The following is a 20537-nucleotide window of genomic DNA, read 5'->3' on the forward strand; positions in this document are numbered from 1 at the left end:
ACGTGCGGACGTGTATAGTACATTGTTAAGCGTGAAAGTACCAAGATCTTTATACGTATAATAATGATGGAAAAGTAAAAAATTGAAAGGAGACAATAGTTACTCGAGTAGTAGCCTAATAGTAACGGAGAGGGCTCTTGGGCGATGGAGAAATTTAATTACGACACCCAAACAATTTCGCAAAACACTTAATAAATAGAAATTAATTATTTTGTGCACATTTTCTTTAATTTTTTTGCATTAAATAGTAATTACGATATAATTACCAATTAAAGTAATTCAAAAAGGGTAAGATATGACTTAATTACATATAATAAACTAAAGAAGTAGGTCAAGAAACTAATTTTATATTATGAAAATTTTTTAAAACAAAAAAAGGGAGAAAATTCCAGGAAAAGAGTATAGCCGTGCGGCTATACTATTTGTAATATAAAAAGACCAGACCAGCCCACAGCACCGGCGCCACGTGTCAAAAAGGAAAGGTGAGTATAGCCGTGCGGCTATACTATTTCTTGTAAAAAAAATAAAAAAGAATCTGGTACAGCCCGGCCCAGGGACCATGTGCGCCACCTGGCAAGCCAGTAGAGCCGAACGGCTATACCCTTTTTTTGAACAATTAAGGGAAAACTGAGTATAGCCGCACGGCTATACTGTCTATTGAAAAAAAAAAAGAATCTGGTACAGCCCGGCCCAGGCGCCATGTGCGCCACGTGGCAAACAAGTAAAGCCGAACGGCTATACTATTTTTAAAAACAATTAAGGAAAGCTGCGTATAGCCGTGCGGCGATACTGTCTAAAAAAATATATATATTATTTTTATTCAATAATATGTGAGAATATGAATATAATACTTGAATTTTGTGTGCCTTGTCAAAAAGGGTAATAAAAAAATACGTGTATTAAACTTGGGAAATACGTGCGGACGTGTATAGTACATTGTTAAATGTGAAAGTACCAAGATCTTTATACGTATAATAATGATGGAAAAGTAAAAAATCGAAAGGGGACAATAGTTACTCGAGTAGTAGCCTAATAGTAACGGAGAGGGCTCTTGGGCGATGGAGAAATTTAATTACGACACCCAAACAATTTCGCAAAACACTTAATAAATCGAAATTAATTATTTTGTGCACATTTTCTTTAATTTTTTTGCATTAAATAGTAATTACGATATAATTACCAATTAAAGTAATTCAAAAAGGGTAAGATATGACTTAATTACATATAATAAACTAAAGAAGTAGGTCAAGAAACTAATTTTATATTATGAAAATTTTTTAAAACAAAAAAAGGGAGAAAATTCCAGGATTAATTTTTTTATTTTTAAAGAGTATAGCCGCGCGGCTATACTATTTGTAATATAAAAAGACCAGCCCACAGCATAGGTACCACGTGTCAAAACGGTAGAGCCGGGCGGCTATACTATTTTTTTTAAAAAGTAAAACGCGTATAGCCGCCCGGCTATACTATTTCTTAGGGGGGGGAAAAATGAAAAAAATATGGTGCAGCCCAGCCCAGGCGCCATGTGCGCCACGTGACAACAAGTAGAGCCGAACGGCTATACTATTTTTAAAAACAATTAAGGGAAAACTGAGTATAGCCGTGCGGCTATACTAAAAAATTGTATATATATGTATATATATTATTTTTATTCAATAATATGTGAGAATATGAATATAGTACTTGAATTTTGTGTGTCTTATTGAAATTTTTGTAAAAAATATGTGTATTTAAACATGAGAAATACGTGCAGACATATATAATACATTATTAAAAGTGAAAGTACCAAGATCTTTATACATATAGCAATTTTGGAAAAGTAAAAAATCGAAAGGGTACAATAGTTACTCGAGTAATGGCCTAATAATAACGGAGAGGCCTCTTGGGCGATGGAGAAATTTAATTAGGACACCCAAACGATTTCACAAAACACTTAATAAACATAAATTAATTATTTTGTGCACTTTTTCTTTAATTTTTTTGTATTAAATAGTAATTAAAATATAATTACCAATTAAATTAATTCAAAGAGGATAAGATATTACTTAATTACATATAATAAATTAAAGAAGTAGGCCACAAAAAAAAAATTAAAGAAACTAATTATATATTTTTTAAAACAAAAAAGGGCAAAAATTCCAGGATTAATTTTATTTATTTATAAAAAGTATAGCCGTCGCCAGCCCTCCTACGGTGCCATAGCCGCCATGGCACCTCAGTCAGATGAGTAACAAGAGGGGAAATGCACTACCATGGTCCCAATTTGTCCAAAAGTAGGTAAATACTAGCTTCTAAACTATCAAATTTGTGCCTATTATATCTAACTGGTTTAAAAGATCGTTTCTTTTTATTTTTATTTTCCAAATATACAATTTCGTCTTGATTTGGTTTCCTTCTTGTTGTTGTTATTTTGGCTATGTTTTATGTGATATAAATTCAATAATTTATTGGAACCATGAAATTAAAGAAAGATTACCCAGTAACACTCCTCACAGCAATGGCAGAGCCATGAAATTAATTAAAGAAAATTAAATTTAAAATGTTTGAATTGATGAAACCAAGAAGTGAGTTTTCAGATGACCTCTGGGGTCTATTAGTTTTAAGATTGGTATCTCTATTATTTTTTGTTGCTCTTACATGTATTTAATTTATCATCTATACAGTTGCATGTATTTAGTTCGAAGAGATTGGTGGTGTTAGTTCTTTCACTTTAGGTTGTCTTCCCTCAATTAGGGTTAGAGACCTCCTTAGTTTTGGCTCCTTGAAAGTTCCCTATTTAAAAAAATGTCACCTTTATCATTTTTGTTCCAGAACACCAAAAGCTGCAAGGTCTACAAGTTAGTTAGTAGCAGCCTAGTTCCTTCAGGTTCTGATTGATAGATTGCTTTGAGTCACTGTGATATTGGTATCTTAATTTAGTGTTTTAAAAAGCTTTCCCATGTTTGGTGTAATTCTTTGTTCTTGTATAACTGAGATGTATTTCAAACTCTAAGTTCTAGTTTCGGAAAGTAGAGGATATATGGTTCGATACTTGAGAAGAAATATATTGCTCCACAAGGTTCTTGAGGGAAACTTAAGTAAATCTGGTTTTTATTTTTGTGAAATATATGGGGACAGAGATTTTCTGACCCTGTAGTATTTGTGAATTGTAGCACTTTCACTCTTACAAAAATGCTTAGCTGTGGAAAGATTTTATGAGTCCACTGGTTTACCATGAGAAGGATATGGACCTCAAAGTTCTTAAAAAACGCACACATGTTATCCCTCTATAGATTTGTTAAAAGTTTATTCGAGATAAGAATACGTTTCTTCATCTGATAAGTGTTGATGACTTAATATTATCATGGCATTTTCAACAAATAAGTGTTGATGACTTAATATTATCATGAGATTTTGAACAATCAAGTGTTGATGACTTGATATTACCAGACACCCCCTCCCAACTCTGGCCCTCCGCAAAAAGAAAAATAAAAATATTGAAGAAACAATGTACAACAGAAACTGTGGCTGTGAGGCAAAGGGATCTGTATAGTCAGACTTCCTCTTACGGTTTGCTAAGTGTCTATGTAGCGTGCTGATTTTTTTAGCGGTAGATGTCCTAAAGTTTAATTTAGTAGTTGGGGGGATCTTTTTTAAGTATTTGATGAACTTCAGTAGTTGTCTTATATCTCTGTTGATTCTTCTGCCTCCCCCCCTTCTGTTACTTCTTGGTTACACTTGGTGGGAGAAAGATCATGATCTCTAGTAACATGAAAAACTACTCGCCTGTTAAGCTTCTCTTACCCCTCTGTTGTTGTTAATTGTTTTTTAGTATGTCGGTTGACTGAATATATAGAGTTCAATGAGTTTTAATGTGGGGCATATGCATATATTCCACGATACGTGTTAATGCCCTTGTTGAGGAGTTGTATGTGCAGTTGTTGAGGAGTTGTATGTGCAAGATAAGATGATGGGAATATCAAGCCACTCAATAACTTGAAAATCACTTGGTTGAAGCAATCTGAGATCATCAAGGAGCCATATTTCTGTTCTTTGAGGAATTTACTATTATACTTCCCAGGGATAAGCTTCCTAATCATCACCGGATTATTGTATTTGATGGAAACGGAAAGATTCGGGACTGTGTATGTATGAAAGTTTATTTAAATCACATGTGGACCGCTCTTGTAAATTTGCATAATTAAGCATCAACTGGATCAACAGATTTGAACAACTCAGTTTGAGTGGTATGGTTTAGTTTAGTTTGATTTCTTCCATGATCTTAGTTCAAACAAAATCGGACCATGCCCACCCATAATTAAGTGTGAGAGACTTTCAAGAAGACTCAACGAGTATTGATCAATTACACCCGAAAACACTGTTTACGGGAGAGATTCGTATTTATATAAAAATCATGGACTTGAAAAAACTGCTTATGAAGGTGTCTGGAAAAGATAAAGAACTTTTTGCACATGAGATTATAGAAGTAGATAGCCTTTTTCTTTACAATGGCATTTTCGTTCAGTTCTTTTTTCATGCTGTGAAAACACAATAGTGGTTGTTTTTACTTAAAGATAATGCTTCCTTGTGAGCACGTCTCTCCTGTGTGAACAGCAGATTAACCAAAACATTATAGCTTGTTATTTGGAACGCTTATCTTTCTTGGCATGAAAAGGAATTGAAAACCTATATAGATAGTGAAGTTAGTTTTGAAAATTTGGTATAAGAAAGCAGAGTTGGAAAAGCGAGAAGGGTAAGAGAGAGAGAGAGAGGAGGAGGAGGTGGATGTCTAGTTCATGACCATTGCTATAAATTGAACTTGTAATTGATTTGTTAAGTTACATACATAAGAATTTGTTAAATTTGCATTCTACCAACTAAAATAATAATATTAATGAAAAAACGCAACCTAAAAACTAATCAACGAAAATGAAGTCAAAGATCCTACTGTGAACCTAAGTTCCTACTATGAATCCACCATAGGAGATTAGTGAGAGAGTTTCCATCATCAAAACCCTTCAAGCTCTTAATCTTCTCCGAAGCACCATCCTTATCATAAATCCCTTGCAAGGCATAGACAAAGCCTTTCCATCCTTCCTCAACTCCTTCTCTACTCAGGGCTGGCAATGCCCATTCCACAATTTCCTTAGCAAAGCCATCATCAGAGAACAAGATCTCAGTGATTGGGGATATGGGCAGCAACTGAATTCCAAGCCTTATTTCTTTTGCCTCTGGAGGAGCAAACCAAAGTCCACTGTCTCTCTTGTTTGCCCATAAAATTCCCACAATCCTATTTTCCTTTGTGAACTTTTCCTCATAAAGTGTATCTCCTTCTCTTACATGCCACCACATTTGAGCTGCTTGAATTTCCAGAGATGTAAGCATTGATCCACTATTGAAAAGATTGGTGTCTCCATAGGCTAATCCCATCAATGCAGCTGAGTAGTAAGCATTCACTGCCTCACTTGTGCTCTCTTGGTCCCTTCCATCTCCAAATTCAGTCAGTCCTCCAGCCCATGAGTGCAGTTTGTACAGATCAAAGCATCTCAACCGCAGATAGTTTGAATTCGATCGGTTGCCAATGTTGATGAAATCTGCTGCAAGAGAGTAAGCTTGAGGCTTGTACTTGCTCCCCCATGCACGGTCAATCTTTGCAAGCACTGAAATACCATAAACAAAATATCCAAGATGATAATGGTGATCATTATAAACTCCAAACCCAAAATCTGCACCGCGATCAGTTGATCCTTGTTGGGTGACAAGTCCACCCCATTTAGGATCATACAAAAAACCATTCCCACTTAAAGTACCATCCAACCATGGCTCAATGGCGTCCGCCAAGTACTTCCTAATTGCTGGAACCACATCAAGACAATTCACCTCCTCAGCAATCACAGCCAACCTTGCTGCTCTGGCAACCAATTTCCCATAAAAGTATGACGATTCAGTTGTTATTGGCGTCGAACTAAGAGCCTTAACATCACGACGAAGCGCATAAACAATTTCAGGGTGTGAGGCTTGTTTGACACCTCCGATTGAATGCCAAGTGACTGATATATTATGAGATTTCAACTCCCACAAATCGCCAACGATGCCAACCAGATCGCCATCAATGCCCTTGTACTTGAAATCCTCCAAAACAGTAGCATTAGACAGAAGGTGAAGATGGAGAGGATGAGCTAGCATAAGCAAATTTCCCAGTCCATACTTTTCCCATTTATATTCCAGAGTGAATGGCTTTGTGAACACAGCCTCACCAGAAATCGGGTAAGCAGAACTAAACCGGTCAAGGATTGCCACGTATTTTGGATCAGAACCCGGCACCAATGCAATCCGAATATTCCCAGAATAGCCATCAAAAGTTAAGGTTGATGGGCTGCTTCTAATCAAATTAGCTGGGGAGGAGGTGTACATAACCCATGTTTGATTGTTGTTAAGCTGGAAGGTGAACTTGGTCTTTGAGTTGCTCGAATAGGATTCGAGGATTGCGTGAATGGTTGAGACAGAAACCGCAGTGGGGCTAGACACATTGCAGGTGACATAGGGGCTTCCTCGAGCGAGGAAGAAACGAAGGTTGGAGGAGGGAAAGTCCAAGGTGACACTGAGATCAGTGAAGGCAGAGATTACACGGCCGCTGTTATTTGCTGTAGCTAAGTTGGCGCTGGTTTGGGAGGCGGAGATGGTGAGGTCAGGGACAAAGGTTTGGGAGATGAAAGCAGAGGTGGAGGAGAGAGATGGGTAGGAGATAGATAGAGAGTAGGAGGATGAGTTGATGCTGTAGGGGTGGAAGTACTCTGGTTTGTCACCATTGTTGAGAGCAAAGTTCTGAAAAAAAGAATTGGTGGGGAGAGGGGTGGAGAGGAGGTTTGCAGAGAAGAAGCTTGAAGGGTCAGGGAGGATTGTGGATTGGGTTGGAGGGAATTGGAATGAGGAGGATAATGAGGTGGTGTGCGGAATTAGTGAAAGAGCTGAAACACAGAGGATGAGAGCAAAAGTGAAAGAAGAAGGGAGGTTGTTTGCCATTGCGCCTTGTTGTGATGGTGAAGTCTCTCTAAAATTGGCCTCATATTTATAGGTTTTTTCAAGATGTTCCTAGTTGTGCAAGTTGTTTTTTTTCTCTGGTTCCTCTAGGAAATTGAAAATTTTCTCTGGTGTATTTTTACTTTCCTTTTTTTTGTTAGTCCTGTTATAACTAGAGATTTGTTTCCTAGTGTTGTAATCTTTGTATATTCCTCACTACTGAATGAGAAAATTTTCCTTCGTCTTCCTAATTTCTTTACACAGAGAGGCCGATTCCTTCGTCCAAGGTACCAAAGATTTCGGACTTTTGCGTTGTGTTTGGTTGTCGAGAAAATACCGGGAATAGTCTTGTTAAATCGCATTGTTTTATGATTTGCGGCTTGATTTATGCTTTTCGCATTTGTCTGTTGGCTAAATGAGAGGAGAAAATTTGGTCAATGCAAAAGAAGGTGGGGTCCACTTCAAAACTGAGGAGAGAGTGGATTTTGTCTCATCTTGGTAAAACCCATTTGGCGAATTGCTCCCAACCTGCTTCGTTTTAGGATGGCAATGGGTGGAATCGGGGATGGGAATGCATTTCCATCTCCAATCATCGTTAAGCTTTTTTTCTCATCCTTGCTTTCATAGCCATAATATTTATATCAGGGATTTCCCATACCCATCTTCGTTGGGGAATGGGTTTCCCGACCCGCCTCATTACGGAAGAAAAAATCAATATAAAACTAGTTTGTTGAAAGAAAAAAAAATAAGATTAAGAGATCAGGACTGTTAATCTATATAATATATACGTATAAGACAATATAAAAATGTTTACATATTGACTAGAACTTAACTAATATTAGTAGTGTGGCTTAAGAATATTTATATAAATATATAATATAATAATATAAAATATAAAATATTGTCGGCACAGTCACTTTAATATCATATATATATATATTATAATATATATATATATATATATATTCTAAACGGGAAGGGTTTGAGTTGATGATTATAATACCCTCTTCGAACACCATACTCAAAAAATTCTCCGTACCCATTCCCATACCCATTTTTTATCCTTCATACCCGACCCATTAGGGTCGAATCCCCGCGAAGACCCTTATCAGCGGGAAAAATTGTTATCTCTACTTTGTTTCCGGTTCGAATTATAAAGACAAAAATGTGCATTGCTAACTAGTTTCCTTATCATTCCAATTTTCTTGTATACTTTCCATGTTCTGATTATGTGACAATGAATGGCTGAATTGCTTTCTCACGAACTCCATGTTTTTCTTCATATTTTTGGCTGATTTAACAGTGCTGGTGGTGGGCATCGGGGAGAGATTGATGGAATGTTATAGTTGTTTGTCTTAGCTTCCACGCATCTTGTTATTGGCATCAAGTCAACATGCTGGACCCAGAGAGAAAGAAAAATGATTTTGCCAATCATGCAGATAAACAACTGTCTGCCAGTCGTTGCTAATTCCTTTCCCAACATTAGTTCTCACATGTAGAGTAAGCTGTTTTGGTGCTTCTTTGATCCTGGAGTTTTATTGTCTGTGTAACAGGCAGAGTTAGCATACAGTTAAATGTAGATATCCCTGTGGATACTGAGTTACAACAAGGTTGTATATGGCGCCAGGCAAGAGGATCCGCTACCTACAGTACAAAATATTCTAGTCCATGCTTTTAGTAGCTTAGGATTTCAGCTCTTTGGAGTTCGCAGGTTGGTGTTGCTCAACAATCGTATGATGAATTGGATAATCTTGCCTCTTTGATATCACCACCTGAATCAGAGTTGAATGTCGAAGATGATGGTATGACTTCGGAAGTAAGTAGGATTTCAAGATGGAAAAGTTTGCATCCATTGTGCTGTCAATACTGGTCCCGGAACAAGGGAGGTGTGCACCTTCAGTTTTTATCTCTACTTGTTTTGTTTTCGGTCGTTTGAAAGCAACCGAATCTCTGGCCATGGTTTCAATCTTGCCCCTACATTTTCATTCTTGGCATTGTGCAGGTTATTGTTTATGCGGCACTGCATTTAAAACATAGAAGAAAGAAAGAATTATTAGAGGATAATCCGGAGATATGTGCATCAAGGATTGCAGATATTTTACACTGAGACAAAAGTGGCAAGATAGGAAGAGATTCATGCATCCAATAAGATTTGAGAGATCTTATCTTTATGAAACATTTACATGTGAGGATAAAATTGGGTTGTCTTTGATTACGAAAAGGCTGAAAACGCAAAAGATATTATCCTAAGACACTCCAAGGTTGAGGTCAATGTATCTCTTTAAAACATTCGAGTATATTTAAAGAGTATAGATATAGCCCCTTGGCTATATTTTTAAAATATTCGAATATATCTACAATATTAAAGGATAGGAAATGATGATTTCAGGCCTGCGATTGAGGCTAACTAGTTATCGTCGACAAACAATTTTGCAAAACCCTCAAATCTATTCGAGCAAACACAAAATCTCTAACTCTTCAAAACGTCATCGCGAGCACTCTTACGGTATCATAGCCGCCATGATTAGAATAACACTTTCTTTATGTTCAAAAGACAATCAGTTTAAAGGAACTTGTAGGTGAGACTTGTTACTGTGTCCGGATGGGATCGAAAGTTTGAAATGTCATGATTTGGTTAAGAAAGAAAAACCATTTAAAATATAGGGATATGATTGGATTACAACAGGCGGTAGCTTTCATTAGTTTTATGCTGCATGCGCCTTATGATAGTCTACCAACACCTTAATTTCGAGCTGAGATAGGAGAGTGGGGCTTGCATATAGATTTGGTAACTTGTGTTGTTAGTTTCTTGCGGTATGAAATTATCTTAAATTCAAATTCCACCCATTAATTTATCGTGTTCAAATATATAAATTTGAATTCATTCATAAATCTTTCGTGTCACTTATTCACCCGTTTATCCCGTTGCTCTATTTTTTGTTCAACAAAATTCCAAGATATAAAATGTTTACCAAATGTTATCGAATACAATAATATAACAAGTTACTATAGTGTTTCATAAAAATAAACACTACACTAACATGACTTGTCAATAATTTTATTTACACGTTATGGACCTGATAATGTCGTATATAATTTTGTCAGTTCGAATTGAACAAGCCCAATGTCGTTCCCTACAAGTAGTTATCCACAGCTCATCAAAAGCCCAATCCAAATAATTTTGAGCTGAGAGGGATAAGTATGGGAGGTAAACAGCCCATTTGACATGAAAAGATGAAAAGGAGAACATGAAGCCCCAAAAGCTTCCAAATTCCTACAATTCAAACTTCACTCGTGTTACACATATTGCCTGAAAACTTATAGCAAGTTATATATTGACGTCACTCGCATGACGTCTTTGAAGGGTAGGCAATGAGTTGTCGAAAATCAGATAGGGGTAACTGAATTTGACCATCTCAACCAAAATTCTTGTACATGAATCGAGGAAAAACTTACCTACTTCCGAAGAAAAGAAAGATTTACATGTGATGGGGTTAGAATAGCATTATTTTATTCTTTTCATTCAATCACGCTACATCATGTAAAGTTCTTATTACAAATGGCGGAACATGATTGCTTTTTTAATTGATGATAACAAAACAGTGTTATTTGTTCTTGTAGTGTAGAGGTTTTTCTCATATTCCGAGGTGTATACACTTGTTGCAGTCAATTTTTTCTCATACAATTGTTGAATAATACACTCTTATATTCGACTCTAATCATACACTGATCACGTGATTCATTACTGCGAGATATATATCCAAAACAAAAAAATCATCTCAATTACAAGTTCGGAGATCCTTTTTTTCTTTCTTTCTTTTTTTCTTTTTAATGTACTCAATACAAACATCTCGAAATACCCCCACTATAGACAAATGGGTGATTGTGGTCACACACTCTTCAGCAAAGGGAAAGGGATCGGTGCCAATGGTTTAATGCGTACAATTATGCACACCTAACTTATCCCGCATTAAAATCTTATGTTAAGTTACCTTCACTTTTGTTGAGCTGCCTCTTTCACATAGTCAAGCTTTTTTTGTATGCTATAAGCTTTGGTCCCACAAACATGCATGTTATTTGCCCTATTGCAGACAGCTTTAGCACATGTCTATATATGGGGCTCTAATGTTTTCCTTCTCTTTTTTTTTGATGAGTCACTTACCGACCATAATTGACTTTCAATCGTTTATGTACGTTGAACTCATATTGTATTAATAGCAAGAAGTTGGGTATTGATGACTGAATGTCACTCACTTGGTGTGCACGACCGAACTTAGAGTATTTACAATGGACTCTTTAAATTATCTTCTTAGACAAATTTTAAAGAGAAATTGAAAAAATACAACTCCAATAATGCTCCTTATCCACCACTTAAAATAGTGAGACCCAAATCTGAAGAGAGAAAAAGCACTCCCGTGACTCCTGTAATTTAATGTTGCTTTATTTTATGTATATTTTAAACTTCCAATTAACGTTAACCTTTTTTCTTTTTTCTTTTAAATAGAGATGATTAATTATATTGAACTAAAAAAGAATTACGGTATTTATAACTCCCTAAATTAAAGAGTATGATTAAAGTTCAAATTTTATAGAGAATTCCTCAACTAACTTTCGTGTGCTTTTAGCTAGAATTTAACTAAAAAATAAGAAGTACGATTGTAGATGCTCTTGGTAGCATTCTCAGTGCATGGAAAAAGCTTCCCTACATTTTCAGAACATTAGGTTACACAAGATATATCAAGACTTGATGCAGACCCATCTGTGATGGGATAAGTTTACGTGCATTAGTCCCACTGTTTATGACTTTAATCCGACACTTTCTATCCAAAATTTTCTTTCTTCCTGAAAAGTTGATACGTAACTTACATTGTTTGGGCACTACACGACTTTGTGGTATTTTTTTTCAATATCAGACAGCAGGAAGATACAAGAATTCACATGTTACTGGTTTGCCAAGCAAGGCTATAGGACCCAGCTGGACAGTGCCACTGGCCCTGTGTGCTATGATTGCCTCCTTACCTAACAAGTCACCATGCTAATCCGAGTCTCATATCAATTCGAAACGTATTATCAAGCAAATATGTAGTTTTGATTGAAATTAATTACACTTACAACAGATTTAAGTACATAATGCTTGAGATTTATGTATCAAATAATAAATTTGAATCACACGTTCAAATCACGCAATTAATGATTTACGTACGAATCTATTAATGTTGTGGAATTTAATCACAACCATGACAACTCATAATCTTATCAACAAGTTGTTGATAAGATACCAAGTGATATGATTTTTTCTTTACAAACAATAGAGAATTTTAGCAACATCCCTACAATAAAACTATAATGATAGAGACAAACACCGCCACTAGACTAAAGTGAGTCAAGTAGGAGACAATCACCGCTAGACGAAAGTGAGGTGCAGTTGGTAAACACTGTTGATTGACCAGTTCAAATATTCAGTTCAGTTCAGTTCATGCAGATTCTGCATAAATTGTTTCATTAAACTACTAAATTCAAATCAAGTATTTTCAAATTCATAACAGATCATGGTGACCCTTGGAAAGTAAAACCAGTACACAACGGATAAAAAGGCAGGTCACAAATATCTATGAAGAAAAAAGGAAAATATTATAATAGAAGCACACCATATCTCACAACTGTCAGAGGGATTTGATTCAGAAGCCAAAACAGTATGAAATCTCTGAGAATCAATTGCCCACACCATTACTAGTCTCTGACTCATGAAATGAAAACCATCCCTAAAAAGCTCCTATACTAAGGCCCAGGCCACATATCCCATAAACACCCAAATATAGTATTAGCAGCTCAGCAAAGAAAAACCTGTGGTGGTGGGTGTTTCCAAGCAAAGAAAGTTAAACCCTCTGTGCATTTTCATCACTGTTGATGGTGGTGTTGTTGCTTGTGATATTCATTTGGCTCTGTTTAACAGGGTACTTGATGGCATTGAGCCCAACCTTGCGAAGAGCAGCTTTGCCAAGATCAACACCACAGATGTCAGAAAGCCTGACCAAATAAAGCAGAACATCAGAGAGCTCTTCCCCCAGGTGTTCTTTCTCCTCCTCTTTCCAGTCAGGGAGTCCCTTTGGAACCTCCCCTTTCCATTGGAATATCTCAGATAGCTCTCCAACTTCACCCACCTGAGATTTCATCAGAAAGGCCCAACCTTTATTACATCAACTCAACATGAACAAAAAAAATTTAGCCTTCTGATTGTTTTAACTTTCTGTGAATGACAACAATTTAAAAAGCACAAAAAAAAAAGCACAAGGGGGCAAGAAAACACAAAAATGTGGGCTGCTAAGACATTTGCCTCAAAACCATGACAAAAACAAAAAGGAACATCTGTTTGCAAAGCAAGTCAAGTTTGACTCTGGTTAAACATGATTCACTAATACTCAAGCCAAAAGTTCAAAACTTTAAAATCTTAAACTTGGTTTTAATAAGAAGAAGGTTAAAAATAATTGAAAACATACAAAAAAAGAAGCCCATTTGCAGCGCATGCAAACCCATTTGTTTAACAATCCAGCTAGAGTGAGTCAGCTATGTTTATTTCGGTCAAATCTTCACAAGCCCATGATGAAAGTGAAAGAAAATATGGGAATAGCACAGAAACTAAAAAAATTATTTGGATCTTCCCTATTTCATGGATCACACAAATTATTAATAAAGAAAAACACCTATCAAACAGTAAAGGCCAAACACAAAATGACATGAGAGAAGACAAGAAGACATGTTTATGGGTTTTGAAAGATGAACAAACCAGAGCTAAGAGAAGGTTTCTGGGGCTGTGGAACTGATCCCAGTCTCTTTCTTTGGCAAACTCCGCCATTTTCTTCTTGAGAAGATCAAGAGTAACGCTTTCACCTCCTGCAAACCCAGTCATTTTCTAGTTCTCTCTCTCTCTCTCTCTCTCTCTCTCTCAATCAGACAAACAAAAAGATCTCTTGAGAATGACAAAGCAAGAGAACCAATTTAAAGAGGAGGAGGAGGGGCAAGAGGGATAAGAATGAGGTGAGAAACAGCTAAGACCTTAGGCCCAAATACCAGAAAAGGCTGTGCTGTGTGCAATTACTCTTGGTCAGGGCCTCAGGTCATTTTTTAATATAAATAGAATTCATGATAAGAAAAGATTGGGTGTTACGGTGCGTTTAAATAGGGAAAATTAATTTGGGATTTAGACATACACCAATTCTCACGTTTGGATTCTTTGTTTTTTTTTTTGCTTAAGTTTTCACGTTTGGATTAAAAAAAATATAGAAATTTCACTGTTGAAAAAAAATAATAATAATGGAAGGGGTGAATTTCAACTTTAAATTCTATTAAATAATTCTCATGGATGCAAAAGCCTGATTTTAATTAATTATATAGTTTTCTTTTTTTCTCCTAGAAACTTGGCTCGTCCTCACACACATCCTGCCAACGTGTTAGTGACATCACGAGACATTTGAGCCTGCCATGTCACCATTAAGAGTTCCAGTCAATTCAGTAAGCACTACAAAACTACCATGAGAATCACGTTCATGCCAATTTTCTTTTTCATCCCCAAGCTTTATAAAGCTATGATCCTGTGACATGGCAAACTAGGTGTGGGATTCAAACCAAAAAATTGAGTCGAATTAGATTTAAAAAATAAGAAAATTCGGGTTGATAAAAAACTGGACTGTATTGACCAAAAATTAGACTGGATTAGTTTGGTCCGGTTTCAATTTCAATTCTTGTAGTGAAAAAATTGGTTCGGACGTGTATCTTTTTATTTTTTAATAAAATATTTAACTTCAATGTTGAATTTCTAAACCCATAAGTAATCTTTTCTCAAACCCAACTCCAAATAACTTCTTTTTGCATGAAATTAGACCATTTGTAAATTTTTAAGTCCAAAAAATAAAATTTTAGTTGGTTATGTAAAAAAATAATAATTCAAAAATTCAAAAAACATTTCTCACTGAAAATCGGAAACCGAATCGGCTTATAAGCAAATTAGACTGCGTAATTTTTTCGTTAAAATCAGACCGAACCATACCATATGAATAGTTCCGGTATTAGTTTGGAGTGAGAACCGGACTGTGCCCATTCCTATGACAAACTATGCAAGTGTTAGTCGTGCATGATTAACACATTTTTTATTCAAATTATTACGCCTTTTGTACTACAATACTCAAATGTGTTTTTGAAATTGATGTTTGTGAGACTTACTAATGAACCAACGATAAATTTAGTTAGTGTCACACGTCCACACACAATATACACTATCGATCCCTCATTCAAATACCTAACCAGCAACACATGAACCTGTAATACATGCCCAAAACTAACATCAAGGGCATGATGTAAACACACCAAACTAGCATGATTTGGTGACTTCACAAGACATGTGAAAGAAAAGAATAGAAGACGAATCTCCCAAACTTGACTTTGATGAAGACGCAAGACATGCTCAAGGTTTGAATGCTTGTGAACTTATGCCAATACATTATACATGAAATGATGCATAGAATTATTATGTGTAACGGTAAAATTAAACGTCTTATTAATGTGACATTACAAGGTGTAAATATTTCATTCTTCGTCCAAAGGTGCAATCATTGTAGTGATAGAGACAACAAAGTGCAGATCTTATTTAGTCGCAACTGAATCTTTGCTTTAGATTGTTTATCCAATTATAAGTTTATCTATAAGAATTTATAAACCCTACAACATATTATATGTGTAATATTCCTACGAAGTTTTGTTTGATATGCAATACTTTATATGTTTGGTTTATAAGATAATTTAAAAAATAGAATCGCATTTCTAACGATACTATATAAATAATGTAATTAGTGGCGGATTCAGGATCCGTAACCCAACAGATCATAGTGTAAATGTTTCCACACAAAAAAAAAATAGAGAATTTTCTCTTTTTCTTATCTATTTTTTCTCTTTCAAATTCTCCAATTTCTTTATTCCAATTGTGATATTACATAATGAAAGATAAGTTGATTTTAATCACATATGCCATTGCCAACAACAAAATAAATATAACTATAAAAGTGGGTAGAAAAAAAAAAGAAAGAAAAAGAGAGTGAGTAGAAGATAGATCCATCTTCTTTATTATTATTATTTTTTTCTATTCTCTATTTTTTTTTCTTTTTATTTAATATTTCCTCATCTTTCTTTATTATTTTCCTTCTTCTTCCAGCCTCCCCCTCTCTTTTTTTATTCTTTCTTTCTCTCTCTGTTTCTTTCTTCCCAGCCTCCTCGGCCACTCCCCCGCTGCTAACTAAATGAAGAGGCTTTCTTTCATTGTTTCACAAATAAGAGCAGCAGGAAATTAAAAAAGGAAAAAAAATATTAATTGTTCCTTGCGTTGGTTTGGCTTTTGCATCAGTCCACAATTTAAAAACAAATGGTCTATTGATTCCATGTTTGACCAACACAAGACACAAACAGGCTGGGCCTTTCGTGGAGCACCTGGTGTGCACAAAAGGGGTCGCTTCGCAGTTTTCTAAGGGGTCGTCTATGGAGTACACAGCCACATTTCAGGTATTCCAAGGGGTTGAGATCCCTCTTGTCCCAACATACGTTCGGCTCTAAATGTAATATATGATGCTTCCTCTAGCTATCCAAAGTGTCATTTTCTCCACCTTGTCACACTTTTAATTTGCAATGTCTAATGGCATGCATGTAATTAATATAATATTATATAAAATAAAATAAAAGGGTTAATCGTTTTATTAGTCTCTGAATTTAGATCCGATTTGTATTTGAGTACCTCAATTTCCAAAATGATTCTCGTGGTTCTTCAATTTCACTTTCATTAGGACAAATGGTCATGCCGTTAATTTTGTTAACTTTTGTGCTAAATGCAAGGGCAAAATGGTATTTTTGTATCAAAATTGATTAAAATATGAATAAAAAATTAAAATTAAACTCTCTCTACCCCTCTATCCCGATTTCTACTCACCCCAAACTTAATTTTTCTTTTCTTTTTTGTTGATTTTTTATTTGATTTGATTTTATTGTTATTTTAAATATATGATTTTTTATTCAATTTTTTTTGTTTTAATATAAAAAATACTATTTTGCCCCTACATTTAACAGAAAAAGTTAACAAAATTGACCGTAGAACCATTTGTCCTAACGAAAGTGAAGTTAAAGAACCACGTGAACCATTTTGGAAATTGAGGTATTCAAATGCAAATTGGGTCTAAATTCAGGGACTAAGAAAACGATTAACCCAAAAAAAAATCTAATCTTTTGCTTTTTCCATTCCCACCATATAATATATGTGTTTTTCTCTCTGCATTTTTGGGGTCATTAATCAATTAATCCATGCGTATTAGGCATGCTAATTAAACACCCCTCCCTAAGACAATGATTATCGTTTTTCGGGGTAACAAAGTTGACCATAGAAAGAAGTTGACTAAAGGCCCAAAGCAAACTATTACCAAACCAATGATCCTTTTTCTATGTTGCTAATACATTGGTCACCTTGGAAATGAAATCATTATGATAGAGAGATAATACAACAATTAATCCCATATTATTGAGAAATTATCTTGTTCTTTTCTAGACACTAGTCTCTCTGCACGCGCTTCCGCGCTTGCGAGAGGTTTTTTTAAAAAAATAAGTAAATTTATTTTAGAATTAAAAAAGATAATAGGTAGTTGTGTTCCATAAAAATATGATCCATTATCTGCTTTTTTTTTCTTTTAATTTTTTTAAATATGAAAAAGTGTGAATTTACCATATTATCCTCATTTAATTAATAATTTGAATTCTTAATGTTTGCATTAACCAAGGGCATTTTCTGGTATTTTGAATGTTTCACCATTCTCTGCCTTTTGCTTTATATATATAGATATATTCGGTAAGAGAAATAAGAGAGGGGATAGAAGAAGAAGAAGAAGAAAAACTATTATTTGGTTGTTTATTTTTATGTGACAGTGTAGAGTGGTAAAACAATCTAATTAAGAAAAAAAATGACAAGTTTAAATTTGATTATCGGTTTTTATTTTCCGACAGTCAACCCAATTCGTTTATTTTCATGATTTCCTAGTGGAAGCTTCTTCTCTGAAAGAGTAGGATCTAGAGATCATAATTCAAAAATATTTGCCAGCATGATTCATATAAACACTTAAAAAGAGAGTCAAATATAGACTTAGATCCCAACACAATCATCAATCATGCATACATGTTAGATTTGAATATGCAGAGATACGGAATGGACCAAATTAAAAAGAATCTATGGAGAGATAAGGATTCACATGTTCATGGAAGAAAATGCATCAAAACTGTGAGCCCTTTGACAAATTAATCACTGGTCTCTGGCTTTTTCACAAAACCTTGCCCTTTTAGTCATAGTCATATGCCTTTAGGGGAAATATAAAACTTTTGGGTCACCGTCACCGTCAAATATACCGAAAGCAAACGAATTAACATCATCATCATCATCAAAGTTTTCAAAGATTGGTATTGGGATTGGAATGTGTGGCTGGTTTTGCTTTATAACAAAGTTAGCAGTTAAAAGCGTGGTATCAAATCCAAATCTAGGAGACTTTGACTCCCACAGAGTTTGGGTCGGTACTTGTGAAGCCACAGTAGTAGTACTAGAACGGTGTTGAGGAGAAACGCCCGCCTATCACGGGTGATTATTGTCGGTAATCACATGAAGAGAGAAATAGAGAGAAAAGAATACACTTGTGTGTCACATGTGAGTATTGTCGGTAATCACATGAAGAGAGAGATAGAAAAAAAAGAACATTACATTCGACACAACGGAGTTTCTCTTTGATATGAAGGGTACTCATGATTATGCACCTAAAATTGATTTGTTTAAGTAGTAATAATAATTTTCCCTTTTTAGACTGTCTTGGCCTTGACACGTTCTCTAAGTAGGTAGCCCCTAGTATGCACAACTCGATGAATTAAAATACAAACAAGAGTGCAATCATGTGTTGATAATCAACTAGACATATCAATTATAACTTCTTCCAATAACAAAAGTTGTCTTACAAGAAGGAATGTTGAGCTCGCTTTGGACGATTAGTCGTTGATTGACTGTCAACATAGCACGATTTGTCCTAATGATCAATCAAATAATACAGCTATCTTGTTTGGGCTGGTATTGGGAATTTGGGAGGTAGGGTTTTGCAGACTTTTGACTTCTATGCCAAGTCTTATCTGGCCCAATCACTTGCGTTGTAAGGAAAGAGCCAAGCTCCAATCTATATGCTTGCCCAAAGCTGACAGTGATTTGGCCAGGCCCACATGACAATTTAAACTCTTACTTTATCTCCACAAATGAATACCTTGTGTTGTGCCTCTCATTGAGCATTGGAGCCGAATTCGATCCCTCTCCTCTCCTCGTACATTAAAACAATTAGAATATCGCTTTGTTCAAAAAAAGTCTCCTCTCCTCTTGATATTTCCTTTCATACTCTATTACCATGCATGCATTGGGCCTAGATTTCTTTAAATTTTCATCTTCAATTAAAATGTGCATGGCAGAAAGATGTTTTTTTTTTTTGGGGTTCAAAACAGAGGTGCATTTGAATTTAAAACCTCTTCCGATAGTTCGAATTGAATGTTGTTGCGAAACAGTGAAAGAAAAGTAAATTTAAAATTTTACAGGATATTGGACAAAGAAAAGTAAAAGATGTGACCATACTGAATGTGAGATCAATATCAGTGGTAAACAAAGATTCATTCATTGATGTGCATGCAATATTTGCCGAGGCAGCCGAGAATCACCCAAAACGGGCAGTTGATGGAAAATAGCCCAAAAGAAGAAACTGGTGAAGTAATAACAACAGCAAGAAGGACAACAAGTGCATCAAATCATCAAAGCAAAGCATATATGCTTGTGTTTTTGTACACAGTGCAAAATGGGTCCTCCAAGCCCCTTTAGCATCTCGTGCCTTATTATTGAATCCAGTTTTGTTATTTTGTGCAGATGAAAAGGATACTAACAGATTTCCCATGTGAACCTTTCATGACTTCTGCCCCAATTTTAGGACCACTTTCATGTAACATATGTATATTTGCAGACAGCCTCTCCTGCCTTTCAATGTCCAAAACTCAAAACCCGTAAAGAAAAAAAAAAGGTTTTTATCACAAATGATTCTTAAGATTTGCAAAATTATCACATTTGGTTCTTTATGTTTTTTTTTCTGGCGTTATTAGTTCACATTAATAATTTAGATTCACATGTCATTATCTCATTGGATATGCAGGCACCAAATACAGGCCACGTCAACAATTTAACATAAAATTTGACGGAACTTCACTACATGACAAAATTAATGTATGAGGTGTAACATAAAGGACAAATAATGTCAGAAAAATACATGAAGGACCAAAGGTGATAATTTCGCAAACCTCATTAACCATTTGTAATTAAAAGAAACAAGAGTTTAGGCTCTCTTTGTTGATTGTATTTGCCAAGTAAAATTTTAAAAGGAATTTACCATGTACACTAATTTTACCCCCTTGGACTGCAATCTGATTCTTGGGTATATGGGGACGAAAATTGA

At 35.3% G+C, this 20537-nt stretch overlaps 2 protein-coding genes across 2 annotated transcripts; both read right to left on the minus strand.

Annotated features, from left to right (window-relative positions):
* On the minus strand, positions 4783-7275 carry LOC18767995 (probable endo-1,3(4)-beta-glucanase ARB_01444). Its single transcript, XM_007200696.2, has one exon. The coding sequence runs from the start codon at positions 7000-7002 to the stop codon at positions 4924-4926; it is 2079 nt and encodes a 692-aa protein (XP_007200758.2). The 5' UTR covers positions 7003-7275; the 3' UTR covers positions 4783-4923.
* Positions 12511-14124, minus strand: LOC18767882 (dCTP pyrophosphatase 1). Its single transcript, XM_007200546.2, has 2 exons — positions 13784-14124; positions 12511-13160 (listed from the first exon to the last, which is right to left on the minus strand). Exons 1-2 carry the CDS (start codon positions 13904-13906, stop codon positions 12876-12878), a joined length of 408 nt encoding a protein of 135 aa, XP_007200608.1. The 5' UTR covers positions 13907-14124; the 3' UTR covers positions 12511-12875.

The sequence above is a fragment of the Prunus persica genome, chromosome G8 (genome assembly GCF_000346465.2).
Source record: "Prunus persica cultivar Lovell chromosome G8, Prunus_persica_NCBIv2, whole genome shotgun sequence".
Lineage (NCBI taxonomy): Eukaryota > Viridiplantae > Streptophyta > Magnoliopsida > Rosales > Rosaceae > Prunus > Prunus persica.

What these genes read in the sequence shown, in the direction of transcription:
- LOC18767995 (XM_007200696.2), bottom strand. Translation starts at nt 7,002, where the DNA reads ATGGCAAACAACCTCCCTTCTTCTTTCACTTTTGCTCTCATCCTCTGT.
- LOC18767882 (XM_007200546.2), bottom strand. Translation starts at nt 13,906, where the DNA reads ATGACTGGGTTTGCAGGAGGTGAAAGCGTTACTCTTGATCTTCTCAAG. An exon ending in GAAACCTTCTCTTAGCTCTG is followed by an intron (nt 13,161 to 13,783) that starts GTTTGTTCATCT and finishes ATGAAATCTCAG; the next exon opens with GTGGGTGAAGTTGGAGAGCT.